Source organism: Ictidomys tridecemlineatus, chromosome 6 (assembly GCF_052094955.1).
Source record: "Ictidomys tridecemlineatus isolate mIctTri1 chromosome 6, mIctTri1.hap1, whole genome shotgun sequence".
In the NCBI taxonomy this organism is placed as follows: Eukaryota; Metazoa; Chordata; class Mammalia; order Rodentia; family Sciuridae; genus Ictidomys; species Ictidomys tridecemlineatus.
Window position 1 is genome coordinate 84,053,394 of NC_135482.1, and position 20,960 is coordinate 84,074,353.

The 20,960-nt window shown below is 34.7% G+C and overlaps 1 protein-coding gene across 1 annotated transcript in view; it reads right to left on the minus strand.

The window, feature by feature from the left end:
- Positions 1 to 20,314, minus strand: part of Irag2 (inositol 1,4,5-triphosphate receptor associated 2) — a 113,090-nt gene extending 92,776 nt beyond the window's left edge. Inside the window, exons 1-2 of the mRNA XM_040280897.2 lie at positions 19,744 to 20,314; positions 18,602 to 18,776 (exon numbers count right to left, since the gene is read on the minus strand). Coding sequence (XP_040136831.2) covers positions 18,602 to 18,776; positions 19,744 to 20,314 — 746 coding nt within the window. The remainder of the gene's footprint in view (positions 1 to 18,601; positions 18,777 to 19,743) is intronic.
- Positions 20,315 to 20,960: the final 646 nt, after the last annotated feature.

A 20,960-nucleotide genomic window follows, 5' to 3' on the forward strand; every position in this document is an offset into this window, starting at 1 on the left:
AAGATAAAAAAAGAACCTATATAAGACACATCACAATCAAAATGACTAACAGAGAATATGGGTAGACTGTACCAACCATGAAGAGAAAAACATGGGTCACATTTAAAGATAAACCAATAACTTGTGATTTTTCAACTTCTGACTTATCTAAAATCCAGAAAATAAGTAAGGAAATAGTAAATACAAAAGAATTTAGGGCTAGGGCTGTAGCTCAGAGGTACAGCACCTGCTTTGCATGTGTAAGGCACTGGGTTCAATCCTCAGTACCACATAAAAATAAATAAAGATATTGTGTCAATTTATAACTGAAAACATATTTAAAAAATAAATATATTTTTAAAAGATTTTTAAAAAGCCAAAGTTCTTGAATGAATAAAGCACACTAGCAGAGCAGTTAAGCAAATTTAAATTAAGACAATTAAATATATGAAATGAACCAAAATGGCAGGAAAAAGTAAATATTTTTGCATAATAACTGAATGTAAAAGGTCTCAACTTCTTCATTACAAGACAGACTGGCAGAGTCAATTAAAAAGTAAGACCCAGGTAAATGCTATTTGCATGAGACTCACCTTATAGGCAAAGATATCCACAAGCTGACAGTAATAAGGATAGATTATATTATTTATACATATATATTTATTTCATGCAAATGAAGTCCAAAAACCTATAATAGGAGTAGCTATTCTTATATCCAACAAAATAGATTTCAAGCAAAAACTAATCAGAAGAGACAAGCAGGGTCAGTAAATACTGGTAAAGGGAGCAATCACACACACAAAAATATATATATAACAATAGTATATGATATTTATACCCCAAATGTCAGTACACCTAATTATATAAAACAAATTCCTCTTAAGTCTCCAATAAACCCCAATGCAATAATACTGGATGATTTCAGCACACACCTCTAATATACAGATCAGACATAAAATATCAATTTAAAAATTTCTGATATAAATAATATACTAAATCCAATGGACCTAATAGACATCTATAGAATATTTCATCCAACAATAGATGAATTCACTTTCTTCTCAGCAGCTCATTAACCTTTTCCAAAATAGACCATAATTTAGGTCATAAAGAAAGTCATCAAATACAAAATAAAAGATACTATGAAGGTAGTTTGAAAAGGAAAGGTATAGTATTTAGTGCCCATATAAATAAAATACCTTTTTAAAAAATAGATTCCAAACAACCTAATACTACATATCAAAGCCCTACATGAGGAGGAGCAAAGTAATTTCAAAATCAGAAGATAGGAGATAATTAAGATCAGACCAGAAATTAATGAAATAGATAAGAAAATATTCAAAGGGTCAATGCAACAAAGAGTTAGTACTTTGAAACAATAAAGATGATCAATAAACCCTTAGCCAAACTAACAGAGAGCAAGCAAGAGCAAGAGAACCAAATTTATAAAATTAGAGATGAGAGGGGAGATATCACCATTTCAGAAATCCAGAGGCTCATTAGGGAGTATTTTGAATGGAAAAAATATAGAAGATATGTTCAAATTTCTAGATATATATGTTTTACTCAGATTGAATCAAGAAAAGGAAATTAGAAAATCTAAACAATCAAATATCAAACAATAGATTAATGTAGTTGTTTTTAAAACCCTTCAAATAAAGAAAAATCTAAGACATGCTGTATTCTCAGGGGAGTTCTACCAAACCTTTAAAGAAGAACTAATGCCAATCCTCCACAAAATTATTTCATGGAACAGAAAGGGAGGGAACACTTCCAAATTTATCCTATGAAGCTAGTATTATGCTAATAACAAAACCAGATAAAGATATCAAGGAAAGAAAAGTATAGACTAATATTCTTGATGAACACAGATGCCAAAATCCTTTACAAATAAGCAATCCACATTAAAAAACACATTGAGAAGATTGTATACTATGTCAAGTTTTTGTCATCCCAGAGATGCAAGAGTGATTCAAGATATGCAGATCAATAAATGTTATTTATCACATAAATATATTTAAGGACAAAAATAACATGTCCCTCTCAATAGATGCAGAAAGAGCCTTCAACAAAATTTAACATCCATTCATGCTAAAAGCTTTGGAACAGTTAGGGATAGAAAGAATTTAACTCAACATCATTGAGGCTATATACAACAAACCCAAAGCCAACATCATACTGAAAAAAACTAAAAGCAATTCTTCTAAAACCAGAAACAAAACAAGGATGTCCACTCTCACCAATCCTAGTCAATAGTTTTTGAAACTCTATGTAAAGCAATTAGGCAAGAAAAGTAAAAGAAACTGATATAAACAGGAAAAAAAAGAAATCAAATTATCTGTTTCTTGATGACATGATCTGTACTTAGAGGACCTAAAAAACTCCACTAGAGGACTTCTAGAACTGATAAATTAAGCAAAGTAGCAGCATATATGACTGACATACAAAAATAGCTTTCTTATGTTCTGATAATAAATCTGAAAAAAAAAATCAAGAAAACAATTCCATTCAAAATAACCTCAAAAAAAAAAAAAACTTGGGAATAAATCTAAGGACATGAGAGATCAGTACAATAAAATTTATAGAACATTAAAGAAATCTTAAAAATGAAAAAAAAACCTCCCATATTCTGAAATAGACAGAACATTGTTAAAATGGCTATATTACCAGAAGCGATATACAAGATTCAATGTAACACCTATTAAAATGCCCAAAATAGCTGATGCAACCCCAAATAATAAGAACAAGGCTAGAAATGTAATGCCCAGCTTCAAATTATACAACAGAACTACAGTAACAAAAGCACATGGTAATCACTTAAAAAATATGAAAATCAAAGGAATAGAAGATACAGAGAAGTTCACACAGATATGGTCATCTTATCTTTGACAATGATTACCTTTCTTTCCTTCCTAGGATGAGATGTTTGTCAATAAGTACACACACTACAGGAATTAAGTAAATTCAGACTTTAAGACCACAAGACCCAAGAAAGGTCTCTCTCTCAAAGCTACCAGTGAAATAAGGCCCCTGGCAAGGTACAGCTGAAATGTAGCCTTTGAATTACCTCTTTAAAAGTTCTCTACTCCCCCTGACAGTTAGAATCATGATTTCTGGGACAGAAGTCCCCTGTGTTTCTCTTTTGCTAGCAAATAAAACTTTTTCCTTTTCTAAAAACCTTGTCCTCAGTGTTGAATTGGCACTGGGGACAAGGACCAAGCTTTCAAAAACACTACAAAGCGGACACAACATTTTTGTTTGTTTGTGGTGCTGAGGATGGGACCCGGACCGCACGCATGCCAGGCGAGCACGATACCGCTTGAGCCACACCCCTAGCGGATAGCAAAGGCAACAGAATACATCAGACACTAGTATGGCAATATATAAAACAGTGGATGTGCAACCGATGTGATTCTGCAATCTGTATTCAGGGTAAAAATAGGAGTTCATAACCCACTTGAATCAAATGTATGAAATATGATATGTCAAGAGCTATGTAATGTTTTGAACAACCAATAATAAAATTTTTTTAAAAATTAAAAAAAATAGTACAAAGCCAGTATCAATCTGATTCCAAAATCAGATAAATAGATGTCAAGGAAAGAACACTACAGACCAATATGCTTGATGAATATAGGTGTAAAAATCCTCAATAAAATACATGTAAAGTGCTGGGCTCAGTGGTGCACACCTGTAATCCCAGTGGCTCAAGAGGCTGAGGAAAGTTCAAAGCCAGCCTCAACAAGTTGGCAAGATCTAAGCAACTCAGCAAGACCCTGTCTCTAAATATAAAAAAGGGTTGGGGATGTTGATCAGTGGTTAAGCATTCCTCGGGTTCAATCCCCAGACCAAAAAAACAAACAAACAAACAAAAAAACATGTAAAGCATATTCAACAACATATGACAAAGATTATACATTACAATTAAGTTTATTTCATTCTAGGAATGCAAGGATGGTGCAATATATGCAAATTAACAAATGTAATTTACCACATAAATGGAATCAATGACAGAAACCACATTATCATCTCAACAGATATAGAAAAAGCCTTAAACTTCAACACCTGTTCATAAAAATAATAATTAAAAAACCCTAAAGAAACTAGGGACAGAAGGAACTCACCTCAACATCATAAAGGCTACCTTATGACTAACCAAAAGCCAACATCATAGTGAATGAGGAAAAACTGAATGAATTTTCTTTAAAATTAGGAACACAGCAGGTATGCCCACTTTCACCACTCCTATTTACTATAACACTTGAAATTTTAGAGCAATTAGTCAAGAGAAGAAAATAAAGGGGACACAAACAGAAAAGTCAAATTTCATGGTTTGCAAATGATACAATTCTATAATTAGAAGAAGACCATAAAGGCTACACTAAAAGACTTCTACATCTGAAAAACAAATTCAGCAAAGTAGAATACACAAATCAACACACACACACACAAAAAAAAAATCAATCAAATTTTCTATACACTAATACTAAACCCACCAAAAAGGAAATCAGAAACAGAATTCCATTCATAATAGCTTTAAAAAAATACCTAAGAGTAGTCTAACCAAGGAGCTGAGGACCTCTACAAGGAAAATTACAGAATGCTGGAAAAAAAATTTTTTAAATGACACTAGAAAAATGGAAAGATCTCCTGTGTTCATAGATAGGCAGAACTGACATTGTTAAAATAACCATGTCACCAATAGCATTCTGTACATTCAATGCAATCCCCATCAAACTACCAATGGCATTCTTCACAGAACTAGGAAAAAATCCTGAAATTCATATGGAAGAAAAACCCATGTTAGCTGAAACAATCCTGAGTAAAAAGAACAATGTTGGGGGAAACACAGTACCCAATTTCAAATCATACTACAGAGTCATAGTAATAAAAACAAATGGTAATGGCATAGAAACAGACATGTACACCAATGGAACAGAAGATACAGACACAAACCCACATAACTACAGACATCTGGTTCTTGACAAAAGTGCCAAAAATATACACTGGAGAAAAGACAGCCTCTTTAACAAATATGCTGGGATAACTAGATATCCAAGTGTATTAGTTCACTTTTTGTCACTGTGACCAAAATAAAGGAGCTACTTAGAGGAGGAAAAGTTTATTTTGGGCTTAGTTTCAGAGGTTCAGTCCATGGTCAGTCATCTCCACTGCTCTGGCCTTAGAGAAAGCAACACATCATGGCAGAAAGGTATGGTAAAGGAAAGATGCTCAGGATATGGTGGCTAGGAAACATGCCAAGAGCTATCATCCAGTTCAGTAGCCCTTTCAAATTATTAACCCATCAAGTGGGTTAATCTATTGATTAGGTTACTAGTTATTTTACCTCTGAACATTCCTGCATTAACACATGAATTTGGGGGGGGGGGGGGCAACACCTCATATGTAAACATAACACCACACTGGAAGAATAGAATTAGATCCCTATCTCTCATCCTATACAAAAAGTAAAGTCAAAATAGGTCAAAAACCTAGGTATAAGACTTGAGACTTTGCAAGTGCTAGAAGGAATATATAGGAAACACTCCAACAAATAAGCATAGGCAACAAATTCCTAAATAAGACTTCTAAAGCTCAGGAAATCAAGAGTCAATAAATAGGATGGCATCCAATTAAAAAGCTTTTGCACAGCAATTAGCAGTGCAAATGAATACAGAGTCTACAGAATGGAAAGAAATTTTTGCCACCTTCTCTTACAATGGAGGATTTATATCTAGAATATATAAAGGACTTTTTAAAACTTAAAACCCCAAAACACAAAATATTCAATAAGTGGGCAAATGAGTTAACAGACACTAGAAGTATACAAGGTCAAAAATTATATGAAAAAAATGTTCAATGTCTTTAGCTATCAGGGAATGCAAATCAAAACTTCATTGAGGTTCCAACTAATTGCAGTCTGAATGGCAACCATCAAGAATACAAATAAGATGAAATATTAGCAGGAATGTGGGGAAAACAAACTCTTTTACACTGTTGGTAGGAATATAAATTAGTACAATAACTATGAAGATCAGTATGGAGGTTTCTAGAAAAACTAAAAATAGAAATTGCGCAGGCGCAGTGTGGATGGCAGCATGGCATCCGGGGGCCCAAACGACAGGCCATGGGGAATGGAGCTCCGTGTCTGCCTGAGACCCCATCTGGCGCAAGGAGGATGAAGTCAAGGATGAAGATGAAGAAGATGAGGATAGTGACAAAGAAGAGGACGAAGATGAGGAGGTCGTTGACCAGGAGGTGAATGTTGAATTTGAAGCTTATTCCATCACAGATAATGATTATGACTGAATTAAGAAATTACTGCAGCAGCTTTTCCTAAAGGCTCCTGTGAACGCTGCAGAACTAACAGATCTCTTAATTCAACAGAACCATATTGGAAGTGTGATTAAGCAAACAAACGTTTCAGAAGACAGCAATGATGATGATGTGGATGAAGATGAAATTTTTGGTTTCATAAGCCTTTTAAATTTAACTTGAAAGAAAGGGTACCCAGTGTTCTGAACAAATTAAAGAGTTGGTTCTAAGCTTCTGTGAGAAGAACTGTGAAAAGAGTATGGTCGAACAGCTGGACAAGCTTTTAAATGATATCACCAAGCCTGTGGGCTTTCTCCTAAGTGAAAGATTCACTAATGTCCCTCCTCAGATTGCTCTGCCCATGCACCAGCAGCTTCAGAAAGAACTAGCAGAGACGCACAAAACTAATAAGCCATGTGAGAAGTGCTCCTTCTACCTTCTGATTAGTAAGACATTTGTGGAAGCAGGAAAATCCAATTCTAAAAAGAGGTGGAGCAACCAGAAGGATGAATTAATGTTTATAAATGCAGAGGAAGAGTGTTTCTTTGAGGGGCAGTCCTAAAGTTCAACTACTCAGTGCAAAAGTAGAGCGACTTGCCTGGGAGACAGGTGGTCTTTTGATGATATACCAATGAAGCCTTTTCAAACTGTGATGTTAACTCCAGACAGCAATATGAGTGAAATCATGGATAAACTGAAATATCATCTATCTATCTAGCCCATTTTTCATGGACATTGATGGGCTTATTTTTGTAAAATTACCAGAAAACCTAGTGGAGATTTACTGAAAAACTCATGATTTTATTCAGAATTTAAGTCCTCTACAAAAAGTAGGGTTCTTTTCCATGTGTCTATGACACATTCACAAAATATCTTTTTGGGGGGTCAAATTGTGAATGGTTGATTAAAAACTTCCACCAAGAAGAAAAACATGGAGTAGTAATTTGAGGAATTCAATAAAACTCCTTTTTTATTTAAAAAAAACAACAACTAAAAATAGACCTACCACAGGACCCATCTAGAACACTCCTCAATATTTATTCAAAAGAATTAAAAATCAGCATACTTTAGAGATACATGCATACCCATCCCATGTTTATCCAACACAATTCACAATTTCCAAGTTATAGAATCTACACAACGGAGGTTTTTGTTTTGCTTTGGGTGTATATGTGTGTGTGTGTGTGTGTGTGTGTGTGTGTGTGTGTGTGTGTGTACACAGTATTGGGAATTGAACTGAGGGTCTCACAGTCTAGTAAAGTGTTCTATCACTGAGTAACATCTCCAGCCCCCATAATGAAGTTTTGTTCAGTCAAAAAGAACAATGAAATTACATCATTTGCCGGGGTGGGGTGGGGTGGCGGAAATCAACGGATCCAGAGTGTTTCATGTTAAGAAAAAGACAGACAAGTACCAAATGTTTTTGCTCATTGTGGAAGCCAGAGGGGGAAAAAAAGAACAAGAAAAAAAGGATGTCATGAAAGCAGAATGGAAGTCATCAGGGTAGGAAAAAAGGGATTGTGGCGGGTGGAGAAACAGAGGGTTAAGAGAAGTTTGGGAGTAAAACTGATCAAATTATGTTATATGTATGTATGAATATACCACAATGAAACCCATTATTCTATATAGAAAAAGGCAAAGCAAAATAAAAACACAGTACCAACCATTCCCTCTTAATATAGGTATATGTATGTTTCTATAAACAAAAAACAGGGTGAAAGGTGTAACTTCAGGAGAAGGAAGTAAAGGAGATGTTGGAGCAGAAATCATTAAATTTGCATTATGTATTTTTAATTTTGTGGGTAGAATATTCATATAGTGTTTCTCTATTTAAACATAATAAAATAATATCTTCAAAAAAAGTTTTAAATGATTATTAAAAAATTCAGTGAGACTCACGAGAATATAGATAATCAGGTAAAATTAGGAAAACACTACAAGATATGAATGAGAAATTCAAAGGGATAGAGATTTGAAAAAGAACCAAACAGAAATCTTGGAAACAAAAACTTAGAAAATGAAGAGAAAGTACAGTTGAAAATTCCAGCAACAAACTAGATCAGGGGGAAAGAAAGAATATCTGAACTTGAATATAGGCCTTTTGAAATATTCCATTCAGACAAAAGAAGAAAAAAATAAGAAGAAAGCATTAAGATCTTTGCAACACCACTAAATGAATAAACATTTGCAGTTGCGGATTATATGATGGTAAAGAGAAAGAAGTTACGAGCATAGGAAACCTAGTCAATGAAATAATAGCAGAAAACTTTCCTAATCATTGGAAAGACATGGATATCCATGTCCAGGAGGCTTATAGACATGACCAGAAAAAAATCTTCCCCACACAGTGTACTATAGTCAAACTGTCTAAGACAGAAAGAACTTTAATATACATAGAAGTGCCAAGTAACACTTAAAGATGTCCCCATCAGACTAACAGAATATTTCTCAAACAGAAACTCTACAAGCCGGGAAGAAATGGAAGGATAGATTCTAAGTCCTGAAAGAAAATAACAGCTGACCAAGACAACTATACTATGCAAGTTGATCCTTTAGAAATGAAAGAAATATGAAGAATCTCCAAGACAAGCAAAAACAGAGAACCCATGACCACCAGGCGCCTCACAAAACATGCTTAGAAGAGTCCTACGTCCAGAAGAAAGATAACTACTATCATAATATCATGTGAAAATATAAATCCCACTATAAGAATAAATACATAAGAGAAATATAAAAGAATCAATTCTGTAAATATCAAAACAGAAATATGAACGAGAAACAAAGAATATTAAAAACTTTAAGAAAATCTACAAGACAACAAGAATAAGTCCTTGTCTCACAAGGGCTACACTTTCTAATTAGTAAATGCAGACTCTCTGAATATAAAAAATATAAGACCCAATAATATGCTGTCAATAAGAAACTCATGTCACCAGTAAAGACACATACAGACTGAAAGTGAAAGACAGAAAATGATATTGTAAGTAAATGGAAAACTAAGGCAAGGACGAATAGCTATACTAATATCTGACAAAACAGACCTTAATGCAAAAACAGTGAGAAGTAACAAAAAAGATCAGTATATAATGATCAGAGGATCAATTCAACAAATCAATATATTGGTTAGAAATCTATATGCACCCAATTTTTAAAACACTTAAAACTAAAGGGAGGTGGATCAGCTCATGCAGCTGCAAGACTCTGAACTTGCTTGCAGATCAGTTTTGTAATGCCACTGGAGTGAAATGTGGTCCTCCTGCCTTTCTTAATAATGTACAGACAGTAATTAACAAAGACAACCAGCTAATCTTACAGAAGAATATACCCAGCTTTTTGCAGCACTGATTGCATGAACAGCAAAAGACACTGATGTTTTGATAGATTCCTTACCCAGTGAAGAACCTACAGCTGCTTTACAGGCTGCTAGTTAGAAGAAAATCCTGAGTCGGCTTCATGTCTGGAGGATGTTGTTTATCGAAGGGACATGCTTTGGGAAAAGATACAAAGTATACTTGCTGACATCCCTCAATCACAACTAAAGACAAGAAGTGGTACCCACAACTAGTCTCTTCTAGACTCATAGCACCATGCGGCTAAGAAAAGAACTCTCAAATGACACTAAGAATTCTGAATCAGATTTAGATATAAGCTTTTCCAACAGTTACAGAAAAACTTTGGGAGGTTTTACCTTTGTAGGTATTTTTAGTAGTCTTCTTCTGTTTTTGCTCTTGGTAAATACACTTATAAATTTATGATTGAACCAATGTTAAACCATCATTATGCATCATTATTTGAGTGAAATTATTAAAGCATATTGAATTAATACTCATAATACAATTAAACACATGCTACAAGTTTAAAAAAAAATTTTTTAAAAAAACACCTAAAGTAAGAGAGAGGCTTAATATAATAATAGTGGGGAGTTCACCACCCCACTTTTATCAGTTGACAGATCATCCAGACAAAAGATCAACAAACATACATCAGAGTTAAACTAAGCTACAGATTAAATGGATGTCACAGAATTTACAGAACATTTTTATCAAAAGGCTGCAGAATATACATTCTTTTCATAAGCACATGAAACTTCTCTAGAATATGCACATATGAGGCCCCCAAACAAGTCTTAAATGAAGCCCCAAAACATTGAAATTACATGCTGTATTTTTTTTAAATCACAATAGGATAAAACTAGAAGTCAACAAAATAGAAATATACAAATGCATGAAAACTGAACGACAGTTTAAAAAAAAACAGTGGATTTTTGAGGAAGTGAGAAATTTTAAAAAGTATCAAGACTAATGAAGTATAATATACCAAAACCTGTGGGCTACAGCGAAGGGGTACCCAGGAAGAAATTTTTGGTAACAAGTGTCTAACTAAAAAAATTAGAAATATTTCAAGTATGACATAGCAGTATCTCTAACACTTGGAAAAGTACAAACCAACCAAACCCAAAATCAGAAGAAACAAAAAAATCAGAGCAGATAAAGGAAATAGACACCAAACAACAATTCAAATGATTGATGAATGGATTTAAAAAGGTGGCATATATGCAAATGGAATATTACTCAGCAATAAGAGAATAAAATCATGACATTTGCAGGTAAATGGATGGTATTAGAGAAGATAATGCTAAGTGAAGTTAGCCATTCCCAAAAAACAAATGCTAAATGTTTTCCCTCATATAAGGTGACTGCCTCATAGAGGAGTAAGGAGAGGGAGCATGGGAGAAATAGATGAATTCTATATGGGGTGGAGGGGTGTAAAGGGAGAGCAAGCAGGGAGTTAGCAAGGATGGTGGAATGTGATGGACATCATTATCCAAAGTACATGTATGAAGACACAAATTAGTGTGAACATACTTTATATAAACCAGAGATATGAAAAATTGTGTTCTATATGTGTAATAAGAATTATGATGCATTCTGCTGTCATGTATTCAAAAAATAAAAGAAATTTAAAAATGATTGATGAAACAAAGTGTTGGCTCACTGAAAGGATAAAATAAAATTTTAGCTAGACTAACCAAAAGAAACAAAGAGACAACCCAAATAAAGTTGGACATAAAAATGGACATTACAACTGACACCATAGAATACTAAGAATCATTAGGGTTTATTATGAAAACTAATGTGGTTACAGTTGAAAAGCTTAAAAGAAAATCAAGACTGAACCTTGAGGACAAAAGTAACCTGAATCAAGCAGTAATAAGATTTAATCAGCAATAAACGTCTCCCAACCAAAAAAATAAAAATAAAAAACAAAAACTCTACCCCTGGATGTCTTCACTACTGAATTTTCCCAAACTTTTAAGCAAAAGCTAACATCAGTTTTTCTCAAATTATTCCATAAAATTGAAAGTAAGGGAACTCTTCTAAACTGATTCTATAAGTGTAGCATTACCCTGTACCTGTAACAAAAAGCTCATGTTACAATCAAGTTTGTTTCATCCCAGATATAACAGGGATAGTTCAACACAAATCAATAAGAACAGTACGTCACTTCAATAGAATAAAAAAAGTTTTTTTTAAAAATCAACAGATGGGGGAAAAAAGCATTCTATAAAATTCAACATCTCTTCAAATCCTGAAAAAATAGGTAGAAAAGGATTATACCTCAACATACTAAAGGCTATATATAATAAAGCCACAGCCAACACCATACTGAATAGTAAAAAACTGAAAGCATTTCTTTTAAAATCAGGAACAGGGTAAGGATGTCACTTACCACTCTTATTCAACATAATACTACAAGCTTTAGATAGAACAGTTAAGCAAGATAAGTGAAATACATTCAAATAGGAGATGATTAAAACTATCCATATTTGTGAATGATATGATTCTATGTATAGAAAAACCTAAAGATTCCAAAAAACTAAATTATTAAAACTGAAACAAATTCAGTTAAGTACCAGAGTGCCAAATTAATATACAAAAATCATTAAAATTTCTATGCACCCCTAATGAATTTGCTAAGATAGAAATAAGACAGCAATCCTCTTCACAATAGCTACAAAAATACCTGGGAGTACACTAAGGAAAGATCTCTGTAATGAAAATTACAAAAATACTCCTGAAATGAATTGAAAAAGATGGGAAGACTTTCTATGTTCATGGATTAGAAGGATATTTTTCAAGTGTCCATTCTACCCAAAGTAATCTACACATTCAATAATATTCTTCACAGACTAGGAAAAGCAATCCTAATATTCACATGGAAGCACAAAGATCATAGCCAAAGCAATATTAGGCGAAAAACAAAACAAAACAAAATAAAATAAAACAAAGCTAGAGGCATTGCAATACCTAATTTCAGGACATACATGACAGAGGGCTGGGGGTATAGCTTGGTTGGTAGAATGCTTGCCTTGCATGCCCAAAGCCCAGAGTTCAACCCCCAGCGCGCGCACGCGCACACACACACACACACACACACACACACACACACACAAAATTATGATACAACAGAGAACAGAGTCAATATAACAAAAACACCATGCTATTGACATAAATACAGACACATAGAACGATGAAATTGAATAGAGATTCCAGAGATGACTTATTCTACAGAAAGTCTCCCAAAAACACTGATATAATTTGGATGTATGGTGTCCCTGTGTTCTCATGGGAATATTCAGAATTAAAATGATTAGTTTATGAGTGCTATAATCTAATCAGTCCACCCTAGTGTGAATAGACAGACTGGGTAGTAAGTGAGGGCAAGTGGAGCATGGTTGGAGGAAGTGGGTCACTGGCAGTGTGTCCTAGGAGGGTTCCTCTTCCCTGTGGTCTCTTCCCTCTCTCTTCTTTCTGCCAATGTCCTGAGTAGCTTCCCTCCACCTTGCCCTTCCACTATGATGTGCTGCCTCACCTCAGGCCCAGAACAACGCAGTCAGCCCACATGGGCCTAAGTCTCTGAAACGAAGCCAAAAATAAACTTTCCCTCCTCTAAGTTGCTCATCAGGTCTTTCTATCACAGTGACTAGCACAAACACACACAGAAGAATTACAGCCTCTTCAAATGATGCTGGGAAAACTGGATCTCCACATGCAAAAGACTGGAACTTGACCCCTATCTCTCACTCAAAGCCATAGCAACTCAAACTGAATCAAAGACCTAATAAAAGTAAGACCTGAAACTTGGAAACTACTGGAAGAATACAAAGGGGAAATACTTTCAAGTCATTGGTACATGCAATGATTTCTGGATACGACCCCAAAAGCATAGGAAACAAAAGCAAAAATTGACAAATGAGATTACTTCAAACTAAAAAGTTCCTGCCCAGCAACCAATCAATCCAATGAAGAGATAACCTATAAAATGGGTGAAAATACTTGCCAATTATTCATCTGACACGGGGTTAACATTCAGAATATATAAGGAACTCAAAAAGCTTCAACAAGTAATCCAAGTTTTAAAAAAATGTGCAGATAATCTGAACAGACACTTATCAAAAGAAGAAATACATATGGCCAAGAAAATATGATCCAAAGATTAGCTATGAGAGAGATGCAAATCAAAACTACAATGAGATATTATCTCACCCCAGTTAAAATGCCTATCATGAAAAAGAAAATTGCTGGCAAGGATGTAAACAAAAAGGAACTCATACACTGTTGGTGGTAAGGTAAACTAGTATAGTCATTTTAGAAAACAGTACGAAAGTTCTTCAAAAGCCTAAACATAGATCTACCATATGAGCCAGCTATAAATTAGCCTACCAAAGACTACTTGAAGCTCGTGTTTAGTGTAGCACTATTCACAATAGGCAGAGTAAGGAATCAGTCTAGATGCGCATCAACAGATGCATGAATAAAGAAAATGTGGTATATATACATAATGGAGTATTATTGTTATAAAGAGCAACAAAATCCTGACTTTTATAGCAAGTTGAATAGAACTGGAGTAGATTATGTTAAGTCAAATAAGCCAGACATAGAAAGACAAGTAGAACATGTTTTGTCTTACAGGTAGAAACTAAAAAGAGTTGACCTGAAAATAGTGATTATTTGGTTTGGGAAGAGGGATTGGGGGGTAGAAAAAGAGTTGGATTTGATCAGTGCATGTTGTATGCATGAATGGAAATACCACACCAAACCCTACCAATGTGCATAATTACTATACTTTAATAAAACATCAATAAAATTCAGTTATTTACCCAGATATCTTATACTATATGGAAAAAGAAGAAACTGTTGATTCCGGCAAGCACTCAAAAATGTTAAGTGAGAAATATCAGATTATAAAACAAGTCTGGAGACATTCCCCAAACATACTTAGGCAATATGGTAGTCTGTCTCTTTTTGAGAGAAGCCTAGAGATTGAACTCAGGCCTTCAAGCATGCTAAGCACAACCTCTACTAAGCCACACCCCGACCCCATAGTATATCTTAATTAAAAAAAAAAATCTTAGATCATTTTCAACTGTGGTAGTAAGATGGAAAAATTCTGGAGCACCCTCATGATCCCACCTTCTGATGTTTGTGACTGTTCAATTCCTCTTTGGAGTGTGGGAGTGGCCTGTGGATTGCTTCTAATCAATAGAATATGGCAAGGGTGATAGAACATACAAGCATGGAATTGCATGATTATGTTCCAAGACTGCAGTGCCTGTCTGGCTGGAGTCACTCACTCCCTTGGCATATTATGGCCCAGTATGTTGAAAGACAGAAGTGGCCAGGAACTGAATGAGGCTTCCAGCTGACAGCAGCAAGTAACAGAAGCCCCCAGTCTTCCCAAAGTAAGGCACAGATAAGTGCCCCAAGCAGCACCTGATTGCCCTGGGAGCTCTGTCACAAGGGAGTCAGTCAGGCTGTGCCTAGAGTGAGCCACAGAAGCTGTGAAGAAACGAATTGCATCATTCTGTGGAAAGTCGGCTATGAAGAACCAGTACAATAGTCAGTTATGAGAATTATAATAGTTTGGGTATTATTTGGGGTATTATTTTGAAACTACTGCATAGAATATGGCAAGGAATATGCATATGATTAAATAAAGCAAATGAACATTTACATTGAGTTTCATTAGTGACATTGAGAATCAAGATTTCCCTCTAAGAAAGGAGATACAGAGAGAGAAGAGATGAGTAAAATTCTGTTATCCTGAATTTGCATTGGAAGAAAGACCATGAATGCAACATATATCATCTTTTAAAAATTTAAATGCATCCTACTTCTAATCATTGTGAAGGCCTAGAAACAACCACTACACCTTTTCCCTAGAGTGTGGTCTATACAGAACATTTCCCATGAAAAGGTGTCATGATCCTTGGAAGAAATAATTGATTCCAAGGCTGGAGCAGGAAATGTACAAGATAAGCCTGAGAATTTTATAAGCCAAGAAAAATGAGGAAGGGCACATGTCAAAGTATTTCTACCTGGGACAGCTAAAAAGATTCTCTTGAAAAGATGGGGACCTGTCAGACAAAGGAGCCAGCTTGAAGAGTATTTTGCTGGCCCACTGTGAGACAATTTGAGCATCAAGACAAATAATGACCGTAGCTTTACAAATAACTCCATATAAGAATCCAGGAATTCCTAGTGATACCAATTAATTAGTTAGAAGGTAAAACTCTTGTGGTAGATTGAGAAATAATAAACAGAAAGAATTATGGAGAAAGAAAAATTTGTTTTGTAACCATCATAATAATAATTGATTCAGGCAAGAAATATCAGTGTTAAAATTACTGAGTATAAGTTTGATGAGGAACAGAATATTTATAAAGACCCAATGTATCTTCCAGTATAATACTTATTAAGTACAAAGGACAAATAACTTTATACAACAGAGAAACCAGACAGACAACCCAATAACTAAGAAATCAAAGTTTTTAAAATCCTGATATATTGTACTGAGAAGAACACAACATCACTTCTAGAATTCCTGACAAAATGAATAACTTTACTCAAATTCTTTATTAAAGAAAATATACCAATACCAGACATTCTACAGTCACTGGCCCACACTCTTCGTTTTAAGGTCATAAAAGACAATCTAAGGAACTATCCCAGATTAAAGGACACTAAAGAGACAGGACAACTAAATACAAGGTGTGATTCTGGATTGGAACCAGGACTATGGCTTATTCTATTGAGACAACTGATAGCATTTGAATATAGAATTGTGAATTAGCTAATAGTACTGTTAAATATACATGCTGACTTTGATAATTGTACTGTGGTCATCTAAGCAAATGCCCTCGTCTATAGAAAACACATATTGATGTACTGGGGTAAAAAAATATACATATCTGCAAATTGCACCCAAGGGGTTCAGAAAATAGAAATACAGTAATAAGGCAAATGAGACAAAATGAAAATGATTGGTGAATCTGGATAGAGAGCATGTGCAAATTATTCATTCTTTTCTGTAGTTTGAAATTATATCAAAATGAAAAGTTACCCCCACAAATGACACTGTAATCAACATGAGGAGATTTCTATTGTCCAATGATGGACATTAATAAGAAGATTAGAGGGATAGGAAAAGTAAAGGCAGTGAAATGAATAGGATACAACTTTCCTATGTACATATATGAATATAACTCAATGAATCTGCACATCATGTACAACCACAAGACTGGGATCCCAATGAGAATAAGATAGACTCCATGTTTTAATATGTCAAAATACACTCTTCCGTCATGTATATCTAAAAAGACTTTTGAAATGAGCATCAGTAACAAAACATACAATGGATAAAACATCAAATATGCTGAAATGATGAATTAAACAACAACAACAACATTATGAGTGACCTTTAGCGGTCACCATTTGTATTTTGAAAACTGGTAGGTTTATCCCCCTTCTTCAGGACACAGATGAGGCTGGCTAAAAAGTTGATGAAACAGGGCAGAGTTTCTCATTATAAATGCATTGCACCTGATAAATTAGGATGGAATGAAAGATCATCACCATTTGCAACACCTAATGAAAGAATCGATCTAGGTCTTTATCTTCAGTTGTTGCCTCCCAAAAATCAAAACAAAAAACCTTGAACTTTTATCTGCTCAAACCTCTAACTATAGGATGGAAGAAATAAATTAAGTGTTCCTATAGATATACGATCACCAAATTTTAGGTTGTAGAAAACTCTACCAAACAGAATAGTCATTTTGTTTAATAACTTAAAAAGCAAAAAGAGGGAATGCTCATATAAGGCAGACAAAAAAGAGACCTTTTTTGATATTGAACAATAAAACTTTTGTTTAAAAAGATACATTTCACACAAATGAGAAGTTTTGAATACTGACAAAATATTTGATAAGTTATGTTAGTCATAATAATGGCATTGTAGTTCTATTTAGAATCAGTTACATTTTAGTTACTTTAATATTTGCAAATAAAATAATGTAATGTCTGATATTTGCCTCAAAATAATCCAGAAGAGAAGAAAACAGGTGGGATTAGGAATGAAACATAACTGGTAGACACATATATATACAGTCTTTATACTATTCTTTTCACTCCTATATATATTTGAAGTGTTCCATAATTTTAAAAAATTAATCTGAAGTCATCAACAGAGGAAATTGTGGAAAGACGTATAAAAAAATCATTAAATGGTTACTCAGGGGAAAGTGATTACTGATTACTTTTCCCCTATTTATTTATCAATACAATATCCATTTAATTTTATTACAATGCTCATGAATATTTACATGCTAAAAAAATCAGTTGCAGAAATTTTTTTTTTAATTTTTAATGTTTTATTGTTTAGTTCTCGGCGGACACAACATCTTTGTTGGTATGTGGTGCTGAGGATCGAACCCAGGCCGCACGCATGTCAGGCGAGCGCGCTACCGCTTGAGCCACATCCCCAGCCCAGTTGCAGAAATTTTTAAAAGAACACATCTCAAAATGAAACAAAAATATAAAGCTAAGTTTTGACCTAAACTTGCATAGTGGTTTTATATACTGAAGTATAGGATTTCTTGGGAGGCAATTCCTATGACATGTAAATAGTTCCAAGCAATGCTTAGAGTTGATAATTCAGCTGGTAAACTCAATAAAATTATCTAAGTCACTGTTAAAATATGCAAAAGAGGGGCTGGGGTTGTGGCTCAGCAGTAGAGCTTTTTGCCTTGGCATGTGTGAGGCACTGGGTCGGATCCTCAGCACCACATAAATACAATAAAGATCTATTTAAAAAAAAATAATAAGCAAAAAGGTACTAAAGAAATTATAAAGAAATAATCAAGACCTGAACAACCAATCTTATTCCCAAGTTAGGCAGCATCCACCATGTGTGTGGATATGGAGACAGAGCCCCCACCCCCCAGGCAAACCATTTCCCTTTCTCTTACGAAATAAAGCACAGGTGACATGACGAGTACTCCTGAACATTTAAGCAGATAGTTTTCAACTTACCTCTGCATTTTGTGTCACATGCATGGAAGATTCCAGTGAGCAACTGTTCCTCCCAGTCCCTAGTGGTGCTGTGCATTACCTCTTGGCCATCATCAGCTCCTGGTTTCCATCCTATCAGAAGCAAAAGTACAAATACAGGTGCTTATCTGTGCTACAAGTTATTCATTTCTTATTTGGGGTGTTTAATTTTAGCAAAAGAAAGCTTATTTTAATAAACAGAAGCCCATAATACTGATTACTTATCTTGAATGAACCCATCAAAAAAGTGGTCTTGAGGGCTGGGGATGTAGCCCAAGATGCACAACTTCCCAAGTTCCAAGACAGCATCATAAGTAAGTAAATAAAGTGGTCTTCAAAGGTCTCCCTCTATTTCTTCCTTTTTATTTATAAATTTTTAAAAGGAGGAATAAGAGATATGGAGAGGGAAATGAAGTTCTTTTGCTTTACAATGAAAGTACCTTATAAAAAGCAACTAGTAGGACATAGATTTATAAGAAAAATAAAGGGAAAGAAGAAACTATACAGATTACGTACAATTTTACATTTTGTTTTTCAGATCTTATTATATAAGAAACTGTTTTAAACAATCTCTTAAGTAGTTTTCTAAATCTCCATTGGCCTGAAAAATTAACATCTTCCCTGGCCTACCTCCTTTTCTCCTGAAATAGAACCCACATATTCTTACATAGTTGTTTTACTGTTATGCAAACAATTGTGAAGAGTTCTTTCAGCAAGACATCTAGGGATTATATGAATTTTAAGTCCAATATATCTGTATATTCATGACATTCTAATTTGGCATTCAAGTTGATTTCCAGGATAGTAGAGAAATACCAAATGATATGATTGTAAATGCAACCCAGAATTTCTATTCAGATTTTAATCAGAAGCATGTAAAATAGATTTCACACATAAGACTTTCTTTTAAGGTGGGGGACAGACACAAACATACTTAGAAAAAGATAGATGCATCCATTTAAACTTTAATAATGTATATTGGTTTTAAGTTCAGATATTCTAAAAGCAGAAGTGATTTTTGTTTCACTGGAAAAACACACATTAAAAAATGATTATTTACCATCATCATTCAGGGATAATTTTCTCACCACTGAATCCTTAGTAAAAAACTGAGAGCTTTGAGCAGAGGCAGAATCATGGTCAAGCATTAAGGTACAATTGTTATTTCCTCTACAGCAGTTATTCCAATCCTTGGTAGAGAAGAAATCCCCTGCTAGGATCTGTGGTATCAAAGATGTATCACACTGGTTGTTCTGTGATCTCAGCCTTGCAATGTTTTCAGAACTAGTGAGACCAACAGTGTATGTGGCATTCTTGGGAGAGTACAGGTGAGAGATGGATGGGGTTCTTGCAGATGCTATTTCAGGGGATGAAAGGAAGGCAGCCACTTTCTCAGAACTTGAAAAATGAGAGTCCCGCACAGGAATGTGAGCAGCAGTCATCTTCCTCAGCACCTCCTCAAAGTTTTTCTTGGCATTAGTCTGTGGACTATCAAAACTGCTAGACTGGTATTTGATAATTTGTCGAATCGGATTTGAAATTGCGTCTCCTTTTTGAATGGCTCTGATTTTTCTGCAAATGCTTTCTACTGGGTTATGCCGCTTCTCAGTTACCTTCTTTGCAGAAGTCATCCTTGGCTCTCCAGCAATTGGATAGGAGTGCCTAAAGTATGGGCAAAAGTAGACACATTAGTTAAGACAATGCTAACACATAAAAGTTAGCATTGTCTTAACTATTATTCAGCAATAGGCTACTTATTCTCAAGTGGACTTGGGAGGACATCATGACAAAATGTTAAACTGTTCTAAATAACTTCCTGTGCATTTAACTTGGACGCTCAATTGTCCAGAAAACAACAGATAATGTCTATAAAGTACTTACCACATGCAGGCACGGCAGTAAGCTCTTTATACTTATCAACTTGTCCTTAAAACAATGCTGGGGTGAACATTAAAACTATCTCCATTTTTATGCAAGAAGAGAATAAGGTACACATTCAAAATCACTGAGATAAGTGCCAGAGCCCAGATTTGAACACAGGGAAGTACAATTTCAGAAATTGGACTCTTAACTGTATTGCTTTTCACTTATGCTATGTCAAATATGTCAATGATGCTAACAACTCTCATTTGAATGCCAACCATTGGCTCCGTCCTGTTCTCACTTATTTATTGAGAACTTACTGCATTTTACAAGTATTGTGTATACATATCACAGAAACCCTGTCAAATATATGGACATACCTTTTGGGGAGAGGAGACTGGAGATTTAACCCAG